Source organism: Strigops habroptila, chromosome Z, assembly GCF_004027225.2.
Source record: "Strigops habroptila isolate Jane chromosome Z, bStrHab1.2.pri, whole genome shotgun sequence".
In the NCBI taxonomy this organism is placed as follows: domain Eukaryota; kingdom Metazoa; phylum Chordata; class Aves; order Psittaciformes; family Psittacidae; genus Strigops; species Strigops habroptila.
In genome coordinates, this window is record NC_044302.2 from 88,965,850 (window position 1) to 88,987,345 (window position 21,496).

At 40.4% G+C, this 21,496-nt stretch overlaps 2 protein-coding genes across 15 annotated transcripts in view; one reads left to right on the forward strand and one right to left on the reverse strand.

The window, feature by feature from the left end:
- The window catches only part of SKP2 (S-phase kinase associated protein 2), a 43,556-nt gene extending 39,119 nt beyond the window's left edge, over positions 1 to 4,437 (reverse strand). For 7 of the 9 annotated variants that reach the window (XM_030511820.1, XM_030511821.1, XM_030511815.1 and 4 more), the window contains exons 1-3: positions 3,171 to 4,437; positions 880 to 991; positions 453 to 596 (exon numbers count right to left, since the gene is read on the reverse strand). In XM_030511820.1, coding sequence (XP_030367680.1) covers positions 453 to 596; positions 880 to 991; positions 3,171 to 3,504 — 590 coding nt within the window. In that variant the 5' untranslated portion in view covers positions 3,505 to 4,437. The remainder of the gene's footprint in view (positions 1 to 452; positions 597 to 879; positions 992 to 3,170) is intronic. The other 2 variants (XM_030511823.1, XM_030511816.1) reach the window with 2 other exon arrangements.
- A 130-nt stretch (positions 4,438 to 4,567) lies between these two features.
- Positions 4,568 to 21,496, forward strand: part of LMBRD2 (LMBR1 domain containing 2) — a 34,580-nt gene continuing 17,651 nt past the window's right edge. For 2 of the 6 annotated variants that reach the window (XM_030511811.1, XM_030511812.1), the window contains exons 1-9: positions 5,039 to 10,699; positions 11,583 to 11,812; positions 12,268 to 12,347; positions 14,204 to 14,299; positions 15,045 to 15,212; positions 16,107 to 16,317; positions 19,168 to 19,242; positions 19,588 to 19,701; positions 20,856 to 21,039. In XM_030511811.1, the coding sequence (XP_030367671.1) occupies positions 11,639 to 11,812; positions 12,268 to 12,347; positions 14,204 to 14,299; positions 15,045 to 15,212; positions 16,107 to 16,317; positions 19,168 to 19,242; positions 19,588 to 19,701; positions 20,856 to 21,039 (1,102 nt within the window). In that variant the 5' untranslated portion in view covers positions 5,039 to 10,699; positions 11,583 to 11,638. Of the gene's footprint in view, positions 4,702 to 4,914; positions 5,008 to 5,038; positions 10,700 to 11,581; positions 11,813 to 12,267; positions 12,348 to 14,203; positions 14,300 to 15,044; positions 15,213 to 16,106; positions 16,318 to 19,167; positions 19,243 to 19,587; positions 19,702 to 20,855; positions 21,040 to 21,496 lie in introns of those variants that run through there. The other 4 variants (XM_030511808.1, XM_030511810.1, XM_030511807.1 and 1 more) reach the window with 4 other exon arrangements.

The following is a 21,496-nucleotide window of genomic DNA, read 5'->3' on the forward strand; positions in this document are numbered from 1 at the left end:
TGGACATACTACTAAGCTAAGTAGTACTAAGTACTACTAAGTACTAAGCCTACTGCTAAGCTACCACCCAAAACTGGAGAACTCTTACCTTCAAGGCATTTACAGGGTTCATCATAACACCTGAAAGTCTATCCTGCTGGAGTTAAATAATTTTTTTGAGTGTTCTGTATAAAAATGCTAGAGATGCTAACAATTCCTGGTTCTACAAGATACAAACTGCAAGTGGATGATGGTGCTTGACACTTTCAAAAAAATCACATTAACTCGGTTTTGAACAACTGACAGGTGAATGCAGATCCTCTTACATGTCTAACTACTGATCAGCTCTTCCACACTCCAGAGACAACACAAATGCTACTACTGGTGGAGACCTTAAAACCAAAAATACACAGAGAAACTGTGAATATTTGAGACAACGTTTAAGGATCCAGAACATGCAGAAAAAGCCTTACTTGCTTGTTTTGAACAACGGGTTCCCAATACAAGATCGTGGGCAGCGGAACACAGTAACACCTGCAGGCAGCAACTGTCCAACCACTCCTGGCAGCAGAATTTTACCAGCCAGATCAAGAGTCTGCCAGAGAGATTCATCAAACCTAAGGCACAGAATTTTACTTGTTAGTGAGGTAGAAATGGTCAGAACTATGAGTACAACTACTGAAAGTTTTCAGTGTCAGGAAAGACTGAGAAGAGAGAAAGCTATTTAATAGAACTTACTAATGTTGAAATATGCAAGCCATTTTTTGATTATATATACATATAACCCACATATAGCATAAACTGAATTATATATGAATAAACAAGATAAGAACCAGATCATTTAACAGTCTTTGGAAGCAAAGGTTTTCTTAGTACTACAAGATGAAAAGTAATACTTACGAAAGACGATGCCATCTCTTGCAAACAACGGAAACTCTTAGCAAGTCGCTTAGGGGCAAATATGCAAAGATGGCCAAAAGCAATTCATCTGGAAGCGTATCCCAAGAAACACCTTTAGGGAAAGAGCAAACGTGTTCTAGTTAAAGCTGGTCCATTTTTGCCTGCTGATCAGGCACTTTAGCTTGACTGTTAAAAAGCACTCCTGCATCTCTAAGCCATACAGACATCAGACTGCTACTCATCCCCCTTTCAGCTCTTCATTGTAGAAAGATATTATTATCACCTTTGCCTAGGCACAAGTGGCAAATGCAAAACTTTCCACAACATCAACCTCGTATACGTACTAAAGGTATGGAAAAACAAATTCCATGGAAAAAATTGCAACAATCTTTATTTGCATACTCATTTTGGAAACAAGAGCATCTCAGTTACTTCCTATGTGTTCTAAGGCTTGTACGGTCCTTCTTCCCCCCATCCCCTTCTGAAATGCCCATCCTTCTGGGAGACATGTCAGGCTCCCAGAAGAGAGCCCAAAGTAAGCTATGCTTTTGCATGGTACCTGGGAAAAGCAGGTACTGCAAACTGCTCCTTAAATCATGCACACTAACTACCACCCCCGGAATTATCTGAAAGGATGTGGTGCAATCTCAACTTCTCATGAGTAGATGCAGGGCTCCAGAAGGTGTTGCCATTCACATGCCGGTTGGCAGGGTTCAAGAAAGAACAGCTGCCTAAGACCCAGCATCTGTCTTGCTTAAAGCAGGGTCATCTGACGGCTTTCTGTCTGGTTTAAGCCCAGCCAGTAACTCAGAACCATGGAGCCGCTCGCACACACATCCTCCCCCTTTTCTACCCCTCTGGGGGGGATGGGGAGGAGAATTGAAAGAATGTAAACCACACGGGTTGAGGTAAGAACGGTTCAGCAACTAAAATGTAATATAAAACTGCTACTGCTAATAGTAATAACAATAAGGGAAATAACAAAGGGCAGAGAATATAAAACTAAAAAGGGAAAAAAACTAAACAATAAACACAAGTGATGCACAACACAATTGCTCAGCACCTGCTGACCGACGCCCAGCCTGACCCAAGCAGCAATCTGGGCCTTCCAGGTGACTCCCCTCAGTTTATATACTGGGCACAAGGTGCTGTGGTATGGAATACCCCTTTGGCTAGTTTGGGTCTGGTGTCCTGTCTCTGCTTCTTGTGCCCCTCTTCACTGTCAGAGCACAAGAGACTAAAAAGTCCTTGATCAAGGTAAGTGCTACTGAGCAACAACTAAACCATCAGTGTGTTATGAGCATTGTTCTCAGACTAAAGCCCAAACACAGCACTGCACCAGATACTAAGAAGCACAAAAATAATGATTACAGCTAAACCAAGGACATGGTTCATGTGATGGTCTAGCTAGGTCTGGAAAGAGCTGTTTTTTTCTTCTGCATTCTGCAGTTGCTGAATGAAAACACCTTTCGATACCAGCGAAAGGAGCCCAGTATCCTATAACCCCTTCTAGTGCCCCAGGTCTTCAGGTTACAGCCCTGCTCTTTCCCTGGCAGTCCCTTTCCAGTCCAGGAGCCCTACACCCTTTGCTGCACCTTCCCTGTACCTCTCTGGAAGGGTCCCTTGCATTGCTGACAGCTCAGCTCCAAAAGCAGGTTGAGGTATGCCTTCTGGCATATCTCAGCCTGCACTGCAAGAGAGGTGGATGTGGATCCCTTTGGTCTTGAGGACCAAGTATCTTACTTCTTAGATGCTTAAGTAAATAAATAAATTAAATAATCAACTCCACCAGGGTTTCAAAATTACACTGGGGACAGCAGCACCCACAGTCCACATCCATCTGGCAGCCACAGCTGTATTTTGTGAGAAGCATGGCTCCACTTGGTATGTGGCAAACATCTCATGGAACATGTCCCTTGGGCAAAGCAAGGGACGCAGCTCCAGGCCCTGCTCGGCCAAGGTGCCACCCAAGCCCAAGCAGCAAGAGTAGACAGACACAGGGATACACAGCACAAACCGGTGGCACACAGACAGGGGCTGGCAGGGCTCATAAGGACACAGCCATGGCTTATGAGGGCCATGGCTCTGGAGCCAGAGACACCACCTCTGCTTAAAGGCTTATATAAAACAGGACTTATCAGCCCAAGCCTGAGAGCCACAAGATCTAGAAGTGTTTTACTGATGGGAAAGGGCAAAATAAAAAAAGCAAAGAAAGAAGTACTAATGACTTGTGATGTCCACTCTTCACCTCTACGCAAGGGCTAACAAAACTTGGACCAGGGTAATGGTACCTGACTCTCGGAGCAGCCGAGGCCGGCGCACAATGACGAAGTCCCTCTCCTTCACCTTCTGCCGTTTGTGCGAACAGGGCAATGACCCCAGCACATCTTGTGGTGTGTTTTCATTGTCCAGCTTGTCCTTCTTAAGGACAGACACTCCCATGCCAGAGAGAAGCTCTGAGGTCCTGCTGGAGTCACAGTCCAAGTCCCACGTGAAGCTGGTGGACACATTGCTGCTGGAGGATGGGATCTCCTTGAGGTGTTTTCTATGGAGATAGCAAAACCCATAGGCTCTGAAGCCACCGCGTATACACAGAACCGTTTCACAGTAACACTGAACCCACATCCCCACGCGGGGCCGTTACGAGTGTCGGGTCCGCTGAGCCGTTTGCTCATCAGGAAGACTCATGGCAACAACCCGTCAGGCATCAAGCAAACCCGGTTCCCGGGTCGGTCCAGCGGGCGAGCAGGGGACTGGTGAGAGAAGCCGGCGGAGGAGATGCGCTACGGCTGGGCCCCCGTTATCCCCTTCTGCCCCAAACCGTGCTGCGGAAACCCAGCACAGCCGGGGGGTCCCGAGCAAGGGCCGAGGACGGCGGGACCGTCCGCCGGGGGGAAACGGAGAGTGCTCCGCTCTGCTCCACCCCGCCAGCCCTGCACGGACAACGAGAGCGCCACCGCCCCGCGGGCTGCCCGGAGGCGGGAGCGGCGGGAATTGGGAGATTCCAGGAGACCCCGCAGCCGGGGCCCCACGAACGGCGCACACCCAGGCACCGCAGGATCCACGCACTATTTCCCGCCGCCACCGCTCGGGAGGAACGCAGTGCTCCGCGATGCTCCGGGAGCCGCGAACGCTTCCGACCCTCGGGGCTCCCCCGAACCTTCATCCCGCGCACGGGCGGGCAGAGCGGGGCTCGCTCCCCCCGCCGCCCGAGGCCGCACACACCCGCGGTACCTGAACATATTGGCGGGAGCTGGCGGGTGGACGGACGGACAGACAGACAAACAGACAGACGCACGCACCGCACTCCACGCGCGCCACGCCGCGCCGCGCTCTGCTGTGCCCCACCGTACCACCCCGCCGCGCGCGCGCGGGCGGGCCTCCCGGGGCCGGCCGGAAGCCGGGTTCCGCCCGCCGCAAAGCCTGCCGGGAGTTGTAGTTCGCCGCCCGTCGCCTTACCCCCACGCCCCCCCCCCACCCCCAAACACACACACCCCGCCACCGCGGACGGGCCGTTCCCACAGTGCCTTGCGCCCGTCTCCGGGGCGGGCCGGGGGGGGATGCCGACGTCAGCGCCGCTGAGGGACGGCCGGCTGGTGTTGAGGGGCAAATGTCGGTGGCGACGGTGGCCCCGGTCGCTCTGACACGGAAAGAGCCGGGCGCGGCCGCCGCTTTCTGCATCTGAGCCCGCGCGTCGAGGCCGGCGGCAGCCGGGATGGAGGGCGGCGGCGCCCCGCATGGCACCGGCTGCTGATCAGGGCGCTCTGGCTGTGCTGAGGGAGCGGCGCGGCCGGGGGTGCCGCAGCGCCGAGTCACGGCGGAGTGAGGGCCTGCGCGGGGCCGGGCGCGGCGCTGTGGGGAAGGTGGGGGCAGCCGTGTGTTCCCCCTGGCGGGCAGCGTGACCCAGGTCGGGAGCGGGGAGCGTGACCCAGGTCGAGAGAGGGGAGTATGACCCAGGTCGAGAGCGGGGAGAGCCTGTGCGCGCCGCGGGTGCCTTTGACGAGGACGCGGCGAGAGGGGGACACTGGGGGGGATTGCGATGGGGACGGGAGCAACCGGCGTGTTGGTAATTCTGCTCTTAGTCCCTGATTTTTTTCTTTCCTTCCTTCCTTTAGGGACCCCGAGCAGGTAGGTTTACGGCATGAATGCTGATGTTTGTTAAATGTCTATATAGACTTTGATTCTGTGCGCCTGACAGGCCAGTGGGCACAGTGATCAGCGTTAATGGCTGTAATGTGCAGTGGCTGGTTTTGGTTTGTGAGACCGGAATCGCGCTGACAGTGACATTTTACCGTGAAAGGTTTTCCTGTGCTCCTGAAAGGCCTTCACTGTGAAGGGCTGATGCTGAGGGACTATCAGTTTATTCACACCACGTTTCAGATTCATGTCAGAGTTTCTTATGGAGCTCTTCATTCTTTCTCTCCAAACTGCTTGTTTTGAAATTGGTGGGGATGGAACATTAATTCCGAACACACCTATGACTCCGCTCTTAGTCAGCCACTTGCTGGTAAATGCTGTCCTTTGTTTACTGCGTAACGATGGAGAGACCTGCCTGTAAAACTGGAGATGGTAATGGAATACATGACACATCGTATACAACTATCAAGTCAGATATTGATAATGGTGTTGGTCAAATTAGCATTCATAAAATCGTAAGAAAGAGTTTGTGTTAACTGTTTCCAGTGTTAACTGAAGTCATGGAACAATTGTTTAATGGTTATTTAAGTGGATAATCAAATGAAAGAGACGTGGGGGTTTTTAGTGGGAAAAAAAAAAAAAAAAATGATTGTATTACCCTGTCCACCAGCCCCTTTTTTCTTTGTTAATCTTTCCACTTCTTTCTATTAGTGCATGGGAAGTTGAAAGAAGAATTTGCTGGAAAGGATAAAATCCAATTAATTCTTAAAACTCTCTGAAATACCAAATGGTCTGTGGTTGACCACATTACTGACACCTGTTCTGTGTTACTCTGGCAGCCCACGTAGCAATTTCTATTATTTTTTAGATTCTTACTGCAACTGCAGAGCTTTGTTTATGATTCTATTTTAGTTCCTCCAAGCAAGCTGGTTTCTTCAGCATGTTATTTCCAGAGTACTCTCCTAGACCCCCTAGGAAAGCATCAGCCTCTGTGGTAGTTAATATCCTTAATTAGAGGACAAGGCAGTGCCATGTAAAACAAATAAACTTCACGTGGTTTTGTACCAATGGTCCCTGCTTGCTTTTGAACACAAAAATCTCGATGTTTCTTGTTTAGGCATTTGTCTTTTATTTACTGCTTCTGTGGAGAACCTAATCTCCCTCCGAATCAGAGATTACTGCTATTTCGAATGGAGTCAGTGCAGCATTTTGTGATTTTTTTTTTCCTTGTCATTAGCAGATACAAAACTTGTTTCCCTAACTATTGATACACAATCAATTAAAAGTTAAGTAAATTTAAAACCTTTTCTTCATTGCAATATAGTTAAAAAACTACAGGTACTAATAAAATATCAATCAGTACATAGACTGACTATTGCTTTGTAGAAGAGCAAAGCTATACAAATTATGTTTTCTTGATTAATTTCTCCCAAATAGTGCAATCAGAGAACTTGTCAGTTTTCTCAGACAGCTCATGGCTATTTTCTTTCTTTAGATAGTTTCCTCACTGTGCTGGCGTTAAGCAGCTCTTTGTCTGTTATCTGCTTATAAATACTTACTATTTCCCCCAGCTGCAAGAGCCAGAGTATAATAAGGAAGTAAAAAAACCCCCCAAACCAACCCTACCCCTCTCAAAACCTGAAACCGAGCAAAAAAAGAAACCCCAGCAACACACAAAGACTTGGATATGAAAATTACTGAAGGGATTATTTTTATCGTTGCTTGACCTCTTGTTCTCTCTTTCAGATTTTTAAAATGTGACGTTAGCCCATTTTGTTGTTTAAAGGTGGAAGTGTTAAGGGCTCTTTAGTCTGGGGCGGTTCTGTCAGTCCAAAGGTTTAATCATGTCTGTAAAGTGAACTCTTGCTTTAGAATTCTTAACAGCAAGTTTTGTAGAGTGGGGCAGGCTTCAGAACCCTGTCACAGGTCCTGAACCTTCAGAATCTATCACAGGTTGTGGCATATTATTTTTCTTTTGCCAAGTGAATGTGCTGGAAGAAACCCAGTAGGAACCAGCAGGTTATTGCCTGATGGAAAGGAAAAAGGTCATCGTTGAACTGGGCATTGATATTTTGTTGGACATAGCAGCTTTCACTTTGTACTTGCTTCTGAGTTGTGAACTCAGCTTGAGGTGGGAGATGCTGTCACACAGATGGTTTTTTTGGTATGCTGTGGCTGTCACTCTTTTTTGCCAATTACTGTCTTTGATGTCTCTTTCATAGTTTGGTAACTTTCTTGGTGACAGTTTGGGTTTTTTTTTTTAGATGTCATTATGGTGTTTAAAATACAGAGCAAGGCAAGGAGATCTCTAGCTGCTTTGTTCTTCGAGTGTTTCAACTTTGTTCTTCCAGGATTTCTAAAAATCTAACTTTTCTGAATGTGACATTTACCTGAGAATGTTTCAAGAACAATGAAAAAAGGCTGTAGTATCTAGAAATGGCTGAGGAACCCAAGATAGGAGAACCAGAAGCATGGTGGCTGTCTTTATTACTAATTTTGAAGGACAGGGAGAATTAGAGATTGACAGACTAGTCTGCTTACTTTTGAATTCCTGAAAAAAAAAATGGAACAAAAGCTATTTGTAGGCATCCAGAATATAATAGCTGAGTAAAAGGCAGCATCAGTTTTTCAAGGACAATTTCTTGAAGTAATCTAACTTATTTCACTGATTTTATTCTGTTTCTCAGGATGTTTTTGCTGGGAAGAACAGTGGGAACAGCTACTGTTATGATTAAGGAGGTCAGCCCCTTGTCAACTACTCTTCATGATATTTACAAAGAGTTTCCATAATGAAATAACATGATTGTGATAACTTAAAAAGGCATAAAGCTTGAAGGAATTTCAGACCTTTTTGAGTGTGGTAGTGGAAACCAAAATGTCTTGAAGATTCAGAAGCCTGCAGGAGAGGAAAGGGTACGAATGAGTACAGTTTCATGCCTGCTCGTAAGTTAATCTTCCTGATTAACTACAGATATACTGGGTAGAGAACAGTGTGGTGTTTCTTAGAGGGAAATAATTTGGAGGGCATAATAAGCTGAGTACATGAAGGGAATATCGCTGAGGTTATACTTTTATTGATACATTTCAGTAAGGCATGTGAAGCAATGTTTACCCTCAGTTCAGGCCTTCTCAGGTACTAGGTAGGACACTGCCTGGGTTCCAGCTCACTGTAGGAGTGAGTGAACTGAGGAGAGTATCCAGAGCAGCAATGAGAAATCTGTAGAAAGTGTGATATTAGACTGACTGGGAAGGATTGAAGCACCAATTACATTGGTCTGCAACATGAACAATCTATTGGTAGAATGCTTTCTTGCGAAGTTTGAAAAGAAGAAAAGTGTGGTACAGTCTGATGTGGGATTTCTGATAAAGGGGTATTGGAGACCTCTTTAGTGAGACCAAGGTCCTTCACAGATATGCTCTACTCTGTTTAGCCATTCTTTAAGAATATAATATTGGAATGTCTTTGTTGTTAAATTTCATGCTATATATAAAAGCTCTAAGAAAGTGTGGCTTTTTCATTCTCTGCTGCTTCATTTATCAACTTCAGTATTTCTGTACCAGGCAGAGTAGTTCATTTGTAGTGTAGATGGTTATGATGTGGTTAGCCTTGAGGTTGGCATGGTAATTCAATACTGTTGATAGTTTGGAGTCTCCAAGGCAATTAAGTGTGAACTGAGCTTGCAAAGAGTTATTGACAGGGTTTGGACTCTAGAGGATTTAATGTCAGAATTTTGAAATGTATGTCCTATGTGGGGGTACTCGAACTTCCATTCACAAAATTAAAAACTTTCTGATTTTGCATGTGTCTGAAACAAAGCAAGAAAATCCTAAGCCTACACAAGAGTGTTGTCTTTTACTGGTTAAGTTGCACTTCAGTGCCAGTGTTTCAGCTTTTGATCTCCTATTAATCTGTAGCTGCCTTATTCTCCAGAAACAGAGTATGCTGATAGATATTCTTCCCTTCAGAATGAGGAATTTTGTAACTTCTTGTTATTGCTTAATAGGAGCATGTTCTAAGCAGTGGAAGGTTGTGCAGTGTGAGAGAACTCCTCTCAAGTACTTCATTGATCTCAGGAGAACCTGAGGGTTCAGGAATTGTAGCCAGCTGATACTAGGGTGCCATGCACTAATAGTGAGAAGCCTGCCTAAATAAAACAAAGAAACAGAATTATGTGAGAGAAACTTGCCTTTCTTTGAGGTACCAACCAGATTCAGAGGCAAATGCTGCTTGCTGTGGGAAGGCGTGGCTCTATAGCCTGCAGTAATGTATTTTAAGGTCTAATTCTAGTAGCATGGGTCCCAGATATGTCTGTCCCATTAGGCAGGATTTAGTTCACAATAAGAGCTCCTCTCAAGCATTGCATATCTCACCTTGTGGATTTTTTTCCATTTAAGCTGTGTGTGTGAAGAACTAGTTTTAAGTGGTTTCTATCTAAAAATTTGAAATGTAATTTTGAAAATATGTATTTATTATTTTAAAACAAGTCTTATTTGTCATCAGTTGCAGTCTGAAAAAAAAAATAGGCCTTTTGTTCTGTATTTTGAGATTGAAATAGGAACCAGGTCAAGAACAAAAAAATGTAGTTTACACCTGCAAAGTTGCTTTTGTCTTTGAAAGTGAGCTAAGTTTCGGTGGAACTCAGTTCCATCTCCATTTTTTAGCATATTCAGCATATTTTTATAATCTTTTTGGAAGTTCCCTCATGGTAGTAACAGTATAGCATCTTGCACAAAAACTTTTCACCTTCTGTTTTGATAGCAGCTTTTTAGGTGTGACTATAGTAAAGAATTATATAGGTGTGACTAATAGAGAGTATCCTCTATAATTTTTTTGTTTACATAGTATAAGGTGTGGCTGTAACGTGCACCTAAAGCTACATATGTCAGATAGCACTGCCTTAATGAAGTCAATATATGATATTTATTTTCCATTCATTTTTGGTGGAATTTGCTACGATAGTATAAATACAAGAGACTGCTTTCTGAGGAAGCAACAATGGTGCAATAGAATAGACAAGGACTTGCTTAGCAGAAGTGATTGAGGAATGGGTTAGCTATCCTGGATTTACAAATGATCTAGCCAAAACGTGGAACAGGCAGATAGCATGGGCATACTTTGACCTAACAGAAATGCTATTTATTTGATAAACATGTTAGATAAAAGGCAGAAGATAAGAAGTATGTGCATCTTTGATAAAGTAACTGGAGCTGTTTTCAGAACATGGGCTGCTCTGTGTATAGCAGCTGACATGGAGTACACAGACTGCTCTTACTATTTGGAAATTAAATGTGAAAGTAGCAAAATTGGAGGGGAAAAGAAAAAAATCACAAAATAATTGTCCTATGTGTCCTAAAGGAAGTACTAGCATCACAAACTTTGGAATTTTGTAGTTAAAGACACTTCTCACTGCTGAGTGCCCTCATCCATAACAGATCTGCTTAAGCAGTATACTGAGAGATTAGTAAAAGAAAAAGGTCATTTTAACAAATTCTGAAGGGATTTGAAAGTCAGTTGAGGAAATTTTAGCAGTAGCATTTCTTTTAAATCTGTCAAGTTCCAGTGAATAGTGAAAGCACTGAAAATTCAGCAGTGGGGAAGCCATGGCAAAACATATCCTATTTCCATTAAATGAAACCAGCTATGATAGTAATTCTGAGGGAGAAGCAAGTCAGCCTGACCAGGGTAATAAACTTACTGTTTTATTTATTTATAATGTGTGAAGTGCCTGTGGTAAAATGATGCTTATTAAAAAGGTCGGAAGCAGTTTAACTGGCAATGTAAACAAGTCAGTGAAGTTTTCTCTAACACATTTGCGTAGCTTACTGGCCCTTTGCATAATAGCACTGGTACTAAGTTTATAGATGCTTCTAGCCATCCTGAATGTAACACAGAGTAACTAAAGCCAGAAGAATGAGTATCGTGGCCAGACTAGTAACAAATTAACTGAGACCTTTGTTTCTCTGAAGAACAGGAGTAGGCCAGTAAATTAGCTAGCATGTTACCTCTTACTACGTGAAATTTGAAACCTAAAAGAGGTGCCTCAGACTAATATGTACTATTCTGTACTTTTATGCTCTCTGAAGTCTGAGTACAGGATTTAAATGCACAGTTAAGAAACAGTCCATTAATAAAGTTGCTCATTAGCTTTGCAGAAACATTTAATTTAAACATGTAACTCTTTGTCCAAATTAGTTGATTTCTTCTAAAAGAAAAAAAAGCAGAATAGATGTATGTGTGTATTTATACTGGACTTAAACGTTATGCTTATAGTCTTATTTAAGTACAGAGATTTGACTTCTGGATCTATTGTACATGAAGCAGATGAAGAGGAGTTGTCCTAATATGTTGCTAGAAATGACAAAATTGGAATGACATGATATTTTGATTTCTGCAGAGAACTTTAGAACACCTTGCTAAAAATCTTATTCTTCATCTGATCAGAACTCTTGTCATGTGAAGTAAGAAAAGTCTAGATATAGGTTAACAAATGTCTGTTAAACAACTCTTTTCTGCGTAAATATCTTCCAGAGATTTTAATCTAATTAAATGTCTTTTTGTCTTACAGTTCTGATCTGCCTTTTTAAGTGAGCTGCGCTGTGCAGCTGGGGTGAACACTCAATAATGAGTGGTGCAGCATTGGGCCTTGAGATAGTATTTGTCTTCTTTCTGGCCTTATTCCTGCTTCATCGGTATGGAGACTTCAAGAAACAGCATAGGCTGGTGATCGTAGCAACATTATTGGCTTGGTATCTCTGCTTTCTCATTGTATTTATACTGCCGCTGGATGTCAGTACGGTAAGAGAGTCATGAGATTTCCTGCTTAGTTGTGCAAAATATGTATGGTTTTTTTTTTAAATAATAATTTCAAAAGACAGTATCTTAAACAGTAAATAAATTTTCCAGAGAGTATTTTACTAAAATAAACACTTGTTGCCTTTTTGCATGACAGCGCCTGTGCTTACAACTAATGTTACTTTTTATTGATCTCATCAGATAACAAATCTATTTCAAATGTTTTAAAATTTCAGTATTTGTTTATTTAAAAAAAAATAAATTATCTGTTTAGGTAACATAAAAACACTTTCAGTGTTTTCACTTACTTGTCCTGCAGATTGCATGTTGTTTTGAGGATTTATTAGTATATTTGCTCCAAATGTAGTACAGGAAATATCTTTTAAAATGGGTCTTATTATTTTTAAATAAATATTATACATTTTTTGGTCACTGATGTAAAATTAACTGTCTTTTAGACTATATATAATCGGTGCAAACTTGCTGTTAACTCCAGCCCTGCAGAAAGTAATGGCTCTTATGTTACTCTTGCTCCAAGGTATGAGCTATATATTTTCTTCATTAGATTGTTGTTCAAGAAGTGTTTCATGATTTTCTTCTTTTAAATGATATGAGTGTACTGTGATTTTAAGTCTAATAAACAAGGGTTATCTGAGCGATATGACACCTGAAGATCATACAGGAAGGTGAGGGAAGAGGTGAAGAAAAGTGCATCTGCATTTATTGGTAGAATTATGCAGTAGTTCTAACTGATGACCCAAATATTCCTTTTTTTAAAATCATGCTAGATTTCTTCTATCTTGTTAAAGCTTTTCGAGCAATCTTAATTATCTTGTGAGGACAGGCCTTGGTGAATGCGTATCTTTCCTTCACAGTCTTAAAGACTTTAGACCTGAAAATCTAATTTTACACCTTATGAATGAAATTAGTAGACTTGTCTTGTATGTAAGTAGCATATCTAATTGCTTATTATAATTGCATATATATATAGTAATTAGAATTATCTGAAATTTACTGCATTCTACCAAAGTAATGATAGTCTGCTTGCTGTCTTGGAAGGATGTAATTCCTAAAACATGGTGAATATAGGCCGATGTGGGCTCTTTCCATGGCTGCTCATTCTTTAGCTGCTGTTGGCTCTTTCCACATGTTGTAGATGTAGATGTATGCGCTGTAGTTATCTGTAAGACAATTAGAGCATTTGAGATGTCAGTTGATACCTCCATGCAAAGTATTGCCGATTCTGTTGAACCACAGCAGAGGCTGTCTGGGTGTTGTATATTCATGCAAGAACAGTAAAATGCCAGTCTTAGTGACACAACTTTGTACCCTTTATTTGAGACCCTGCAGTGTACAATAATTAAGCATAGTTAGGTAAATACACAATTTGAAAACTATTCAATAGCATTTCAATTTACTTATAGTTTCAGAACATGCTGGTGGATGTTGTACTAGAGTATATGACTTGAGTATTTCAAATAGCGATATCAATGTAAGTAATAATTGAGCAGATACTGTGTTGGTGCACGTCAGATCTTAAAACTTTGTCTGAAACCTGTAGTCACACTAACTATTGTTATATGGTAATTTGATACTTTTGAAACTATTTAGACTGTGTACATAAAAATCCACAGCTCAAGCTTAACTAGTTCAACCCTGGAAAACACCAATTATTTCTCAATAGATAATCCTATTAAATTGACTGTGTTGCCCCTTGACTCACCATTGCTTTATTACCCAGGCAGGTGTGGGAATGAAAATGAAGTGCCTTAGAGAGCGGATGTGCTGTTTGGGTTTTGCTCTGTTATTTTTTTTACTGAAAAGGTTCTTGTGGCTTTTCTGGCCTTCTGGAGCAAGCACTACTTGTCAGAAAAGTATTGGCTCAACAAATCACAGTTTATATAAGCCTGATTAAGAAACAACTAATACATCTTTTTTTTTATTGCTAAATACTCTTGGTAGTAGAGCTAGGTAATGGGGTCCCTAGATACTTTATAAAAACCTGCTGTACTAACTAAAGTTGAGTAGTCTTCTGTCTACAGAATTGGTTTTTCTTTGCACAAAGAAAGTATTTACTGCCCAAAAAGAAAAAATTACAACCTTATATTGCTTAATTATTTATTTTTCTGGAGACTCTGAGCTACTGGTTTTTTTTGTCTAAGAAAGCTGTCTTGTCAACATATGTTATGTGTGATGAGGAGAACAATAAACACTTTCAAGTGCTGATTCAGTTTATTTTCTTCTGAGATGGTTGTTGGTTGACTATGTACTCAAATAGTAGTATATTACTTCTATGCTATTTTCGAAGACTTTTCTAGATAGGGGAATTTATAGAAAATGTGTTTTATACTCTTGGCCCTAAAACTAACAACAAGTTTCTATACACTGTTACAGCAAGCAAAAATGTTTCAAACCATGGAGTTACATTCCTAATGGAATTATGCCAATTTTCTGGCGTGTCGTATATTGGACATCACAGTTTTTAACATGGTAAGTAAAGCAAAAGAATGTGACAAGAACTACAGTATCTATATAGTTTTTAAGTGCAACATCTTAACAGTCATCGTGTACTTTTTAAGAATATATATCACTATTCCACAGAGCTTAGTCATGTGTTATTTGCTAGCAGTGAAATTTTTTTAATAATTACTGTATTAAATTGAGCATACTTTTTCAGATGGCAGCGATTTACTCTTGGTTCACTTCTTATAGTTGAAACTGAGCAATTTATACAGAGGTGTTTAAGGATAGATTATCTGAAAAAAATGGGGTTTAGGCAACCAGACAGCAAAATAATTCCATTAATAAGTTGGATAATTTTTGAGCAATATTGTAAATAATTTTGTTTTATTGGACATACTCTATAAAGCTATAGCTACAGCTACAGCAAACAGGTTGTCTGTGCTTTTAGGTTAGATTGATGTGTGGTTTCAAATCAACGTACCATCAAAAGATTATTTTTGTAGCTCAGTCAAGAATATCAGGGTTGGTAGTGAGTTTTCAATTAACACAGATTTTTCAAAGTAAAGCTAACTGTATTGTTTTTGTCTGCAGCTTGTTTAAGGTTTGCCATCAGACCAGTATATCTAGAATAAAACATTGAACTAGTCTTTAGCTTAGACACTCCTATCTCAGTGTCCAGCCACTGCTAACCTACTGTTTGGGTTTTTTCTTCTTTTTATTTTTTTCTTTTTGGTTGACTGATGTGATTTGGTTTTGTTTGCTTTCCTCCTAGGATTCTGCTACCTTTCATGCAGTCATATGCTAGATCAGGAGGGTTCTCCATTACTGGGAAGATTAAAACTGCATTGATTGAGAATGCAATCTATTATGGCACTTACTTGCTGATTTTTGGAGCATTTTTAATATATGTGGCTGTAAACCCAAACTTCAATTTACAATGGTAAGAATAATGTTGTAAGGACTTGCACGGGTTCTTACGAAATTGTCACAGGTAATCTCTTCCATAGATGAAATGGGTCCTTTTATAATAAACAATTTTAGTTGATCTGATTTTTGCTAGGCAGTTGGGAAGTTTTGTTGGGTTTTTTTGTGAAAAGGGATTTTTTGCCTGTTTATAGAAATCTGTGTTTTGGTTTTCTGGTTTTGGCATGTATGGCAGAGGAATCCCCTTATATTAGCAATGGGATTTTTTTCTCCCTATAAATGCATTTGCAAAGTTAGTGCAGAAACTTCATCAGTGGTTTCAGAATAACATCTTTCAAAAAGCCTGTGTCAGTATGTCCTGTGTAGCGTTTCTGCCCACTGTGGATTCTATTTAAAGGAGATAAAATATTTGGTATTTATAACACTACTAATGGTCTTCCATACTGTATGCAATTACCATTATGTAATGCCTCATTGCTTTCAACTTCCACTTCTGAATACAAATCTTGGGTTCTGAGGCTGTTTCCTATAGTGACTGCCATTACGGTGTTTCGACCTTGTTTTCGGTAAGTTTGCTAATTTCACGTTGCTTCCTAAAGGAACGTACTCCTTGAGAACAAACATTTTTGTTTTCCCTCCAGAGGGGACAGAAACATGGGAGATACAGAAAAATTGTGGCAGCTTTAAATACGATCAGGTAGCAGACTGGCCCTAGGCAAGAACTGCTGATGACACTAAGCCTGTTCCTGTAAACTTGAAAGCCATATTGGTGCATAGATACTTCAGGGTTGCTTTCTTGAGGATGGGGTAGGAGGATGTTGTTTGGTTGGGGTTTTTTGGGAGGTTTTTTGTTTTGTTTTGTTTTTCTTTTTTGTTTTTGCTATTGTTGTTGCTATTGTTTTTTCCTTAGGAACCAACTTCAGACTATTGGGATAGCTGCTGCAAACACATGGGGTCTCTTTCTTCTTGTGTTGCTTTTGGGTTATGGTTTGGTGGAAATTCCCCGCTCTCACTGGAATGGGGCCAAGAGAGGTTATCTGCTCATGAAGACCTATTTCAAAGCTGCTAAACTGATGACTGAAAAAGCAGATGCAGAGGAGAATTTAGAGGATATTATGGAGGTAAGTAACTAGCTTTCACTGTGAAGTGAGTGAAGGCTGCTGTTAATCATCTCTGAATTTCCTGGTGTTGGCCATTTGGGGCACAACATGCCAGAGTGGACTTGAAAACGTGGTGTACGTATGTTTCACTAGTGTTCACGCAAATTGTGTATGTGTGCTTTTATGCTCTCCTCCCAGTATATTTCTGGAATCTTGAGAAGAGTTTCCAAATTGAATTTGCGCAGCCATGCTATGTGCCTTTGAGAAGAGAATATATAGAATGTTGGGGTTTTTTCTTTTGAGACTATGTTTATTGTTATTTGAGAGTGAGCTATAGGCTCTAAGGCAATTCAAGAATAGAATGGAAATACAAACCATATGGGTAGCTGTTACCTGTTCTACTGCTGTGGTACCATGGCTTGGAAGTAATACTACTGAAGAGTTTTAGGATAGGGTGGTAACTGTGATATATCAACATAAAATAATAGTAGAATCTTCATTCTTCAGTAATAGAAGAAATTTTTATAAACATCTAAGTGGGACATAACTCCAAAGCTTACTAGAAAATGAACAACAAAAACTTGGTTTACCAGGATAGCACTTAGAATAGAACGGAACAGGGTAGAATATTTCAGTTGGAAGGGACCTACAATGATCATCTAGTCCAACTGCCTGACTGCTTCTGGGCTGAACAAAAGTTAAAGCAAATCATTAAGATCATTGTCTGAAAGCCTGCAGAGGAAGCTACTGGCCTCTGCTCGTGGGTATCCAGTAATAGGACACATTGGAATGGTTCAAAGCTGTGTCTGGGGAGGTTCAAACTGGACAGTAGGAAGCATTTCTTCACTGAGAGGGTAGTCAAATACTGGAACAGGCTTCCTAGAGAGGTGGTTTGTGCTCCAAGCCTGTCAGTGTTCAAAGGGCATTTGGATAGTGCCCTTAATAACAGGCTTAGCTTTTGGTCAGCCCTGAAGTGGTCAGGTAGTTGGACTAGATGATTGTTGTAGTTTGCTTCCAGCTGCAAATGTTCTAATCTGTTCTATTCCATTAAACACAACATACTTTGTGCCTTGAAGGCTCTTCCATGGCTTAAAACCCCAAAGTTTTGGTGGAGGCACCAGTTCCAGAGTCAGGTATTGATAGCCTTGGCTCACCTGTTTTTTCCAAAGTCTGTCCCCATTAGTGGAAGAATTCAGGAAGAAGCTACCTGTGCACCTCAGTTGTTTAGCATTCTTGCCAGGGCTCTGAAGTCTCTTTTAATCAACCTCAGACTTTTTGTTGCGACATCATTAGTGCCCCTATGAAAGAGCAGGAATGGAGCAGAATTGCAGTCTGAAGGTTGTACCCATCAGTCTTGTGGTGATGTCCCTAATTTGGGCCCAGAGAGGCAGCAGACTTCCCTAAAAAGAGGGTCTTGTGCTAGGTTGTGCTTTAAGGCAGGTATGGTAGGTGACAGATTCTGAGGTTATGTCATATACAGCGTATATTGTATTGTTAGTACATGATAAAACCTTGTTTCAAGGTCTGACACTTTTTTCCCAAACTTTTCTTTCTTTTGGTCTAGAAACAATTGCACCATAGATTGCACCGTACCTTAGAAATTTTCACCAATATTTTATTTTCAACCTTCACAGGAGCACTGAAGTGTGTGAAAATATGTAAAAATTCTTAAGAATGCTGGTGATGACTCTGAGAACTTGATTGTAAATAGTATGAACTGCTGCATCAAATAAATCACAAAATTTTAGCTCTCACCTGGTTTAGTTCAGGCTTTTTTTTCTTCCTTTATCAGGGATTCTGAAAATGCAAGAAACTGTAGTACTGGATGATATTTCAATTTTTTTACTTTTTATGCTTTTTCCAGTCCAATGCTCTACTTGATAGGGCTGAATATGTTAGGATGACTCTTAGAGACATTCTTGAGGGATTTTGCTTGTTTTTTATAACCCCGCTACATAACGAAAAATTCTTTGCCATAGGGTAATCAGATCTCTTGTGGGATACAGAGGGAATCCAGATTTGCTGAGAGTCATCTGTTAGAACAGCTTTTTATATGTTGAAGGACTGTCTATATCCATTTAGCCTCCTTTGGCACACTAAACAAATACAATTCTTTTGTCTGCCTAATCATCCTATTTGACAAGATCTCTAAGCCTTTCCAGTTATTTCTGTCCTCCAGACTCTAGGACTTACTTTTTTTGTTGTTTTGTTTTGTTTTGTTTTGTTTTGTCTAGTCTTGTTTTGTTTTGTTTTGTTTTTTAAAGTGCCACATGTAACAACGAGAAACCATCAAAAGGTTATCTCTGGATTGCTAATACGATGAAGAATAAAATCTGTTTCTCACTAAGCCTGATAAACTGCCAGAGCCAGTTCTGACACAACTTTTCTAGCTGTTAGGTAGCATCTTTTTGTTACTAATAAATGCCAAATGGTCTCAGAAGTGAGTTATGTGAAGATAATGTGAGGAAGATACAAAATGAAGAAGTGTAAAATGATATTCATCAAGCTGCTTGAAGTAGTAAAAGTGAAACTAAACCAGGCAAGACAGAAACTCCTTTACCTACAACTAAAACAAGAAAGTATTTTCCATTTCAACATTCATATGTAGAAACTAGTCCTCCACACATTCGCAGAGTATTATTTGCGCACTGGCGTAGGTTTATGTATATATATATATTCTTTATAAATACTTCAATTATCTTTTATTAGATGTCTAGTAAAGCTATGGCTTTTAGGAAGTTCTATTGTTTTTAAGCTCTGATGGTTATCTTTTCCATTGGAAGGGCTGGAATTCTTATCTGATCTTGTAAAATGTTTTAATCTATTTAACTGAATGAAACAACTCTGTATTTTTTATTTTTTTTTTAACAGGAAGTTCGTAAAGTAAGTGAGAGTATCAAGTATAACCACCCTTTGAGAAAATGTGTTGATACAATACTGAAAAAGGTAACAAATTTCTCATCTTCAGCCATAATTGTTCAATTGGGAGGGGGTGTTGCTGCACCTAGTGAATGCTTGTACGTTATTTTCTTTTCCCCTGACATAAAATCTCTAATTGGCATCTTGTGAGTTTCTGACTGGAATTTGAATTTAAATTCTTTGTGGAATGCTTTCTTATGATGTATGTAATTATCTGCTGTATTTTGACATATGCAATACTTTAGAAACAGAAAAATCTACACTTAAAGTGAGCCTTTCAGTTGCATGAAATGCACCAAACATTTACTGATAATTGACAAAGAGTACTTACTACTCCTTCATCTTCCAGTTAATTTTCACTTTTCCTTCCAGTGTCCTGCTGAATACCAGGAAAGAATGGGTAGGAACATGGATGATTATGAAGATTTCGATGAAAGACAGAACAGTTATCCAACTGAAAAAAGTTTGGTCAAACTTCACAAGCAGGTATATTAATAAATGAGAGAATGCCTCACTTATGCTAACGTAATGAGAATAAATGCTATTCAAACAAAGACTTTCAATGCACTTTACCTGAAGTGCTGAGTATAGTGGATTTTGGGATTGCTGCTTATCAAAAACTTTTCTCAGTGAAAGAAAACACAGGAAGTTTAATATCCCTAGTGATGTCCGGATCAAATTTTTGCATGTATAAAAGTTTTCTTGCTCCATTATATCTTGACAGTGTTTTAACTGTGGGTAATCCTTGTAATGATTGATCGTCAGTGCATCCTGAAAAAGAATTGTAGCAAAAGGTTGCTATTCACTAAGATGCAGAAAATAAAATAGTATGTTGGAAAAAGTAGACCGTCATTGCTACAGATAGATTGTGATGAAAGTGTTACCATAAAAGTCGATTGGAGAAACTCTCTGAGACTCAATTTGGAATTTTAGAAAGCAGGCATTCTCTATTGCAGGGCTGGGCACACACGCGAATAGTTTCACAAAGGTGGGGGCACCTGATACTTAGCAGCAGCAGCTATATATTTAGCATACTCATGCATATTTACAGTGTTTCCAGGAACTAATTATAATATTCACATCCTAATTAATCATGAGCTTTGTGCTGAGTGGGGGTCTCTGGTGGTCACTGATAGTCTTCCTCACTGTGTTTGCTGAATGACCTCTGTGCTTGTGCACGCTTGCAAGGTCCTAGTACTGAGTTAGCAGTTGGTATGTCCTTGCTTCTGTTCTGTTCCAGTCTCGCTCCATGTTGGGTGCCACTTTGCTATCTTGAAGGCTAGCATCCTTGGTCTTATTTACTGTCTCCTTAGGTGTTCCTTCCGCCGTCAGCCGAACATTCCTTTCTCTTTACATATTAGTAAGTTAGAACAGTTTGGTCTATTCTACTGTGTTAAAGGCGCACACACTATTGTTAGTTTGAAATTTAAGCCTACAAAAGAACTGCAAAACACAGGAATCATGTAGGTAGTCCTCTTATGATTTATGTATTTAGAGAATTAATTACTGGCTTTTGTGAATATACAGAGGTAATCTTTGCAATCCTGTAATGTAGACATCTTTAATGGATTTTGCAAGGCTTTTCTCTCTTTTCTTGAAATAAGTATGTTGTAACCAAAATTTCTTGGAATTTATTTTAGGTAATCTATTCAGTACAGAGACATCGTCGTACACAGGTCCAGTGGCAAATTCTTTTAGAACAAGCATTTTACCTAGAAGATGTGGCAAAAAATGAAACAAGTGCCACTCGGCAGTTTGTTCATACCTTTCATTCCCAGGAACCAGAGAATAAAATCATTCAGTATTTCTACACACCAACTGTTGGTAAGTGCTGTAATGCAGATTTTGAATATGCGAAGGAGTAACTGGTACTGTTCCATAAGAAGAATCTATTTTTTTTATGTAAAAGGTTCAGTTACAGTAGAGGGAAACAAATGTGCATCTTAATGCATTTCTGTAATGGAATAGCCATTAGTTACTGACTATTTATATATATATATAAATATAAACTTAAAAGCAGTTACAAGTTGTAATAGCAAACTTTGAAGCCTTAGAAGAAAGAAAACAAATTATTAAGTTAGCAACTTAAATTATTGGATCACAGCTACCTTCTGCGTTTGTGGAATATTACTGAGATGGCACCACTCTTTCAGTAAAGCAAAGAGGAAAAAATTCTTTGTCTGTCATGTACCGAACATAAGGAGATGCAGCTGCTTGTGCATCTTTTCAGAAAGTGTCTTTTCCCAGTCATGTTTTAACGTCTGATTTGTTGTGCAATAGC